At 47.7% G+C, this 7,931-nt stretch overlaps 1 protein-coding gene across 3 annotated transcripts in view; it reads left to right on the top strand.

The window, feature by feature from the left end:
- The first annotated feature begins 877 nt into the window (after positions 1 to 877).
- The window catches only part of TMEM184B (transmembrane protein 184B), a 30,851-nt gene continuing 23,797 nt past the window's right edge, over positions 878 to 7,931 (top strand). For 2 of the 3 annotated variants that reach the window (XM_059846441.1, XM_059846439.1), the window contains exon 1: positions 4,357 to 4,514. Coding sequence is in view for 1 of the 3 variants with exons in the window: in XM_059846440.1 (XP_059702423.1) it covers positions 1,021 to 1,023 (3 nt within the window). In the remaining 2 variants the exon portion in view is untranslated. Of the gene's footprint in view, positions 1,024 to 4,356; positions 4,515 to 7,931 lie in introns of those variants that run through there. The other variant, XM_059846440.1, reaches the window with a different exon arrangement.

The following is a 7,931-nucleotide window of genomic DNA, read 5'->3' as shown; positions in this document are numbered from 1 at the left end:
GGTATGGGGTATTCTGCCGTTACCTCTACCCTGCATTTGCCCTGCCTCCATTTTGAGTGTGTTTTTGCTGTATCGGAATGAAACTGGACTTTTTCCGTTGTAAATCCTGTTTTCTGTGAGAAAAGGGGGACGTTTCCTGTGTATAGGACAACACTGCCCTCCCTGCAGCGTGGTGGAGGCAGCAGAGCCGTGATCTGTCAGGGTGTCAGGGTCCAGGAGCTGTGGGGGTGTTTGAGGCAGGAGTTCTGCCCTGGGACAGAACGGGAATGCGCTGCCATTTTGGGGATGTGTGGTAGTAGCTCCATATCTGTTTCAAGATGGGCAAGGGGACTTCTAACGCAGCAGAAGAGAAAATCATCAACCCTATTGGGGCTAGGATGTCGCCTCGCCTCCTGGTGCGTTTGCTTTCTTTCTTCGTTCGGCTTTTGTGGTTTTGGTTGATTTTTTTTTTTTATTTTTTTTTATTTTTTTTTTTAATTTTTTTTTTTTTTTTTTTTTTTTTTTATTGTTCAGATTCAGACTTGAGTAGCGGCGCGGCTTTGCTTTCCAACACCTCTCCGTGAGTTTGTTTCACTCGCGGTTCGGGGGAAATCGGCGCTGAGGCCGGGTAGAAATCTGCTTGGGGAAGGCTCTTCCTGAGGCCAGTACTGCCTTTAGCCGTCCGGGCCGGCGGGAAGAGCCGCTGGACCGCCGGCCCGCCTGGGTACCCGGCCCCGGGAAGCGCACGGCTCTACCCGGCGCTGCGCAAAGCCGCCGCGCCACCCGCGCCCGGCGGCGCTGCCCCTTTAAGATAGGAGCGGTGACGTCACCCTGCTCCCCCTCCCTCGCGGGCAGTGGGCGGCGCGCGCGGTGCTGTGCGCAGGCGCGGAGGGAGGGCCGGGCCGGGCCCGGCGTCGCCATGGGCTCCTGAGGCCTCCGCGCCCCCGCGCCGGTGCCGGCGCCGCCCGCGGGGCAGCGGGCAGGGCCCGACCCGACCCCTCCTCGCCCCACCGGGCTGGGCCGCGCCCGCCCGCCCGCTGCATGGTAAGACGTGGCGGGGGCGGTTGTGAGCGCGCGGGCCGGGCGGGCCGGAGGGGCCGCGCTGGCGCGGGGGTGGCTCGTTGAGGCGCCCACGAACTCACCTTGCGCCCCGCGTCGGGCCGGTGTGGTTGCTATTCCCGCTCCCCCGCAGTTTTTCCTCCCGCTCCCCGGTGTTACCCGCGCTACTCCCCCCGTCCCCACTCAGCCCTCTATCCCGTTCCCCCCTCGGTGTGCGCCCCCTTCTCAGGGCTGCCCCCGCCATTCCCCCTCCGCGCACATTCCTCCCGCATGGCCTCCATACCAGCGCACACACCGCCCACCCCCGCGTCTACCCACAGCCTCCCAGGACAGCCCCCACCCCCGGTGCAGCCCACCCAATTCCTTCCTCTCCCTCCTTCCCCGCGACCTGTCCTTGCTGCAGCTGTTCCACTCTCCCTGTGCACGCACACGCCCCAGCACAGCCCCCTCGTTCCCCAGCGCTGTCGCGCTCTTTGGTGCCCTTGGGTGGGTGTCACTGTCTGCACGGGTGTGTTTGTCCTGGGTGGGCTGGGAGCTCAGTAGGCTGCAGTAACGTGGTGGGCACCAGATTTGTGTTTGCTGGGCTTCCTTTGATTCGCACTGGATGGGCTGACAGACGCCTCGTGCGTGTGCTGTGGTAGGTGCGTGAGAAGGCTGATACTGTGCCTGCGTTCTCTTGCACTGTAGGTGAGTTGTGGTGGGTCTTGTTCGGATGCTTGTGGTGCCTCGAAATTTCAGTTGCTCTGTAAGGGCTAAAGTCAGCCTTAGCAGCTGCAGGGGGTAGTGGAAGGAGGGCTTTGGAAGAACATGTGCATGACTGAGTTCTGATGAATTGTGGAGAGGGACTAGAGTGATTTCAGGGACAGCTCTGTGAAAGCTGCTTGGAACACTCTGAAGCTGTCAAGAGTGGGTGGAGGAGGAGGAGTGGGAAATCTAGAGGAAATAGTGAGGATGGCTCCTGCTTACAGAAAGTTTGAAATTGTTCTTGCCATGTAAGGAACTTGAACAGGAGTAATTATTGAAGACATAAAGACAGGTTTCCCCAGAGAGAAGACTGTTTACCTCTGTTAAAGATAAAAATAGAAGACATTGATCAATAAAAGAGCAAAGGCTAATAGGGTGAATAGAAATGGCTTTCCTGTCCTGCAAAAAAGAAAGAAAACAATCAATGAAAACGTAATAGGGCATACATCCCACTAACAAAGACTTGGCTCTTTTAATACAGCAGTTAACTGTGCCTTTGGACTTGTGTTGCTGGATGTTACCCTTTGGTCTAAGAGCTTAGCAGCCTCCCTAAAAGGGAACACAGATTTCTCTAGAAATGTTTGTGTTATTCAGGTTTCTAATACTAAACGTTTGTATTTGTGTGATACTGTTGGCAAAAAAAAAAAAAATAACCTCTCATGCTTTTTAGGATGTTGGCTAAGTACTAAACAGTAGGGGTTTTGGGAGAGCTTTTCTTATGGTGGAGGTATTCCAGAAAGGCCTATTTCAGGCTTTCTTTTCACCATTGTTCCCAAGAAAATTGATTTCAAAGCTGCTCTGGTCTAGGGGAGCAGGTTTTTAGGTCCTTAATACTGTCATTATTACAGTTGTGCTGTAAACCTTAGGTGGCATGGAAGCAGTGGGTGGGTGCCTCTGCATCTGGAGCAGGAGTGATTTGGTCTTGCTGCAAAATGGTTGGGAAGTTTTACCAGTGAAGTCAGCGTTTCTGACCAGCTCGGTGGTGCTGGCAGATGTTTTTCTTTGTGATCCACTCAGGTTTCTACAATCAGTTCAGAGCACTGAACAGGTGGAGCAAGGGGATAAGCCAGCCACTCCCAGCCACTGGGCACCTTTTGGACTTCAGTTTGTCTGTCTCCTTAGGACACGTGGCAGTCAAAAGGGGAAGGTTCTTAAATAGACTGGTCAGAAAGTTAAGTTTGGTGTGACTGCCTGGTCTGGCAAAAGCATTCTGAGCTGTCTGGTCTCTAACCATTTGACAGAATCCAGCTAGAAATCTGCCTTGTTCTCTGTCAGCTTCTTTGCCTGTTTGCTGGTAGCAGGCAGGGAGGTGAGCTTTTGCAGTTGGGTATTAGTATTCTTTTCTTCTCATGGATAGAAGAAGGGTGGGTGGGTTTTTTTCCTAGCAGAAGATAGCTTTTAAAATGCCTCCTTCCCCCTCAAAAAAGGTAGTTCCTTTTTCTACCCAGTTCTACTGCTGCACTAACTAAAGCATCTAATAATCATGTTTTGGTGTAAGATGACAGCCATTTAATTTCCGCATGAGGAACTTACCCTTCATTCCTTCTCCCTTCCTGTTTTGGTTTCGTTTTTAATTGGCTTATGTTTACACTGAGGGAGATAAATTGTTACCTGCTCCTTCTAGCGCATGTGCCTATTTCATTTTCCAGTAGCTCTAAGGATATCTTTGGACTCTTGCAGCATTGTCTGGTGGAAGCAGTGAATTCCTCAGGAGATGTTTGTTGTTTGGTCCTAGCTGCTTCAAGAGCCCAGTGTTGTATTGAGTGAAGTTTGAAGTAAAACACGAAGTTTCAAATCAGCCTTGCTGATTCTGAAGTGCCATTGCTATGACTCATTTTCTCAGTATTTCCAGCCTAAAATTGAGGAAACCAAGGAAAGCAGCAGTGAATGTACAGGTTGGTCTGTCTGCAATATTAAGAGGACAGCACAGCCTCAAAAATTGCATGTAACCTTTGTACAGTCGAGTTTTCTAGTACACGCCTGCTGCTGGCTGCCTGTGTAACAAAGCAGCTGGGCATTATTAAGCAGCCCTGGCTGGGGGAAGAAGCTCTTCTCTGCTTTAGAGTTTGTGATTGATTGTGCTTGTCAAGGCCCTGGAAATTTGAGGTGCTGTAGAGAATAGCACTGGGTTGGAGTTTTGTGTGCTGGCTTGCCCAGCTGTTTGCTTGGAGAGCTGTGTCTGTTGTGTGCTGTTCTCACTTCTTCCCAGACTCATTGGGGTTTGTTTTCTTGTGGTGGAAGAGTGGTTTCCTGTCAAGACATCACACCCTGCCAGAGTGCTTGGGACTCTGAAAGCAGTTTGTCACTGTGATAAGATGGATTGAAACACTTAGCTAAAACAACTGTAAAATATTACAGTGCTTGAACTGAAAGCACCCTTATAGTAAGGGATTTGGGGTATTTTTTTTTCTTCTTCCCTCCCCCCCTGTTTTTTTCTGGGGTTTGGTGTTTTGTTTGGTTTTAATTTTTGTTGTTGTTGTTTAGGTGTTTTTTTTTTTTTTTTTTTTTTTGGTTTTTTGTTTGTTTTTTCCTCTGCATGGACTATTTTGGGGAGAGCAACTGGACTTGGTTTCAGAGCAGCAATTCCCCAGGAAAGTTTTGGAAGTGAAATTCTGCCAGACAAAGCTGTGAGCTGCAACCACCCTCCAGGAATCTCACCTCAGAGTCTCTCTAAGAAGAGGCGGGGGCTGGACTACTTGCTAATAGCCAGGTTCTCTCTCTTTAAAAATCAGGTCAGTCTCCATGGGGTTTTTGTTTCTGATAGTGTAAGTAACATGTCTGGGAAGGCGACAGAGCAAGCTGTGTCCAGGGAAAATACAGTGTATAGGCAAGCTGCTTAGGGACTGTGCTGTATCTGGCTTTGATCAGGTCCTTATAGCCCCCGAGGGGAATAATTCACAGGAACCTGAAAAGGGAAATAACTGACATTCTACCTGCAGTATTAACCCATACACTACCTGGATATTTGTCTCCCCACCCTCAAGTCTGTCTCTGTATTGAAAGGATGGGAATGTTGCTATTATTATCTTACAGTCACAGTGCCTGGGAGTCTGATGATACTGAAAGGATCAGCTATTTGAGGATGTTGTGTAATGAAGAGTGACCAAGAGCATAAAGAGTTGGTGTCACGGCCTCACATTTTTTGTGTCTAGCCCCAAAGCATCCATCTCTGCCTGGGTATTTTGTACATGTGGCCCCTGATCAACTCGCTAGTAAAAAAATATCCCTCTGATTCAGCAAAGAAAATGACTGCAACATGTTACACAGTGCAGCAGTGAGGCTTCAAGCAGGAGATGAGATTAGATAATACCTTAAAAGCTGACCTTGCGGACCCAGTGTTCCCTCCTCAGGCTGCAGAACATGACATGGATGCTGTTGCAGGCTGCTGAGCTGATTGCTTGGAAGCCTGCAGCTCCCTGGTTGTCTCCAACACAGATACAGCCTCAGCAGCAGTAATGTAGCTGTATCTCTGTCCAGGTTACTGGAAATGAACATGGACAAGTCAGTCACTTCAAGAGGCAGGTTAGAAGTGAGTGAATTTCTCTTCCTGGCTCACCATATCTTGTCTCTTCCTTGCACTTTTTGCTATGAAAGACTGGTTAGTGGTGAGTGAAGCTATTTGCAGCTATTTGTCCTGTCAGCTGGAGTGATGTCTCTCTTCCTCCAAACTCTCCTGACTTACAGACTTCCTTTCTCCCCTCCCAATGACTTTGTGATGGCACTGATTTTATGAGAGTCTTAAGCCAAAAGTCATTTATACAAATTCCCTTTCAAGTAACTTCATGCAACTGCGTAATTTAATGTCAAGAGTGTCAGGAAACACTGAGTTGAAGCTTTGTCCTTTTTTTAAGCATGCACCCTCTAGGGTTGATGCTTGGCATGATTTTTTTCTGTATAGGGAAGATGCATTGCTGCCGTTGGCTTTTGGTATAAAGAGACTCCCATGAGTCCAGGAATACAAAGGTCCTAATTTGGCTTTCAGAGCTTTGCCTCTGTAGTATTTTTATTTTCCTTGATGAAGTAGCAGGGCAGGAGAGAAGTGTGGAGGGGCTAATGTTAGATAGGAACAATGAATTTAGAAGTTCATGATTTTGGGGAATTAGGAAGGATGTTTATGTCCTATGTCCAAAGGTTTAGGAAAAAAAAAAAGAGCAACAAACTACAAAAAAAAGAAGCCAGTAAGGTTTTTTTGCACCAATAACAAAGTGGCTTTATAGGAGTGTGGCCTTGTGTGCTTTGTTGAGAATCACTGATTTTACTCCTGCAGCGTTCATCACTGCTGCATGTCTGCATCAGAGAATGATTGCTGGGGAAGTCAGATGTGCCATTGCCCTCATATGCACCACTGCACAGTTGCCTAGACCTCTGATAAGATGTCTGGGTTCTTTCAGCTCATTTACTTGCTAAATTGAAGTATGGATCTGATCTGATAGATTCTATATGTCATCTTCTGGGTGGAAAAGTATACTCTAATGTATTAGAAAAACTTCCTTTGTGAGTGACTGCCACAGGTTCAATTCTTTTCCGTGCTGCTGTAGAGTTTGAGTTTTGATTCTTCTTAAAAGGACTGTATACCCTGTGGTAACTTTAAAACTGTTGTCTACCCTGTCTTGGCACTCAGAGGTAGGAAACAATGAATGCAAGTGTTGGTGGAATAAGTTCTGATTTGACTTTGTTCTTGAGAGTTTGGAAAATGAAATGCAAACATCCTCTGTCATGTGGGACACAATTGTTTACAACACATCTTTTTTTCTTTCTGCCTCTTTCCCCTCTGCCAGTTGCAGAATATCTTTACAGTCTTTCTGTGTTTCTCCCCTGGGAGCAGAGAGCTTGCCTGGTTTGTGTTGAGTTGGGCTGTTGGGAGTATGGGAAAGGGATGCAGTGCGTGGCCTAAGTGTGTTTGATCCTGTTCTCAAAGGAGAGAAGGTTGGGGAACATCCTTTCTCCTCCTCTCCCTCCCCCTTTCTCTCTTTTTCCTGTCTCCTTCCAAAAAAGGGACTGGATGTTAGATATTGACCTATCACAATGTGGGTCAGTCCATGAAAAAAAAAAAAGAGGAGGAGGATGGGGGGGGAGGAGGGCTGTGCAAATACAGTGAGACAACAGAAATTAATAGAGCAGAAAAAAACTCTGGAAAGAAGAGTGCATGGCTCAGGGTAAAAGGGTTTTGTTGTTGATTCTGAGTTTTTTTTTTTAATGGGCGCTTGGGGAGGGGAAGCTTCTCTTAGGACGACTGTAGGCTAGCAAAACGGGTGGGGGCTGTGTGAGCTGCACGTGCAGAAGATTTTTGTGGTATTCTCAGATTTTAGTTTCCCTAAAATGAAGAACATAGGGGTGTGACCTTGTTGAAGGTTGAATTGTTTGTGTGTAAGTGCAGTCTTATGTGTATATAGGCATGGGATCATCTCTTGAGTATGGCTTAGTGGGTGTGTACCTTGCCATGTGGCTTGGTCTGCCTTAGGTGCCTGACTCCTCTACCTTCTGCTTCTGAGCTAATGGCTCCTTGCTCCACTCTTGCTGACCCTACTAGTCTTCTGTCCCAGTGACACTTTTTTTCCCCTTGTTTCACTGTGACTGTACCGACAGCTGTGAAATTGTGACTGGGGCATCTCTTCAGACTGCTCACTCCTCTAAAGAAATAACACTGAGGAGAACTGCATTTGGATCTGCACTTGTTGTGCAGATAGACAAGCGCGTTCAGCTGACATGGGGTGCAGCAGCTGCAGATGCAAGCACTGTGTGTGTTTGTGAGTCTGGTGAGTGCCTGTCTTGTGACTGAGCACAGCATTGCTCATGTGTGTTTAGAGCTACCCATGTGTGCCTGTGTGTCAGGTCTGTATTGTGGGCTGACTTTGACCGACTTGAAGTTAAGTTAAGAAAGCTTTGCCCAGCATGAGCAGTAAAATGTAGATGAGTTGTACTAGTTAAAATTGCATACCAGGTCACATACTTAACTCTGATTGTTTTGGGAGTGCTGCTGGGGAGCTTAAAAATGCCCTGCTGGGACCTTTTCATGTCTCATAGCTAAGTAAACTAGATGCCACCCCAGAGAGCAAAAGCGATTTAAGAAGTAATAAATGTGAAAGCATTTGATTTTACTTGGATTGCTATCAGTGATTTCATCTGTGCCAGTGACTCTCTTACTGTGT

This window comes from Haemorhous mexicanus, chromosome 5 (assembly GCF_027477595.1).
Source record: "Haemorhous mexicanus isolate bHaeMex1 chromosome 5, bHaeMex1.pri, whole genome shotgun sequence".
Classification (NCBI taxonomy): Eukaryota; Metazoa; Chordata; class Aves; order Passeriformes; family Fringillidae; genus Haemorhous; species Haemorhous mexicanus.
The sequence above is the reverse complement of the archived record's forward strand: the minus strand, read 5'-3'. Positions and strand labels throughout refer to the sequence as shown.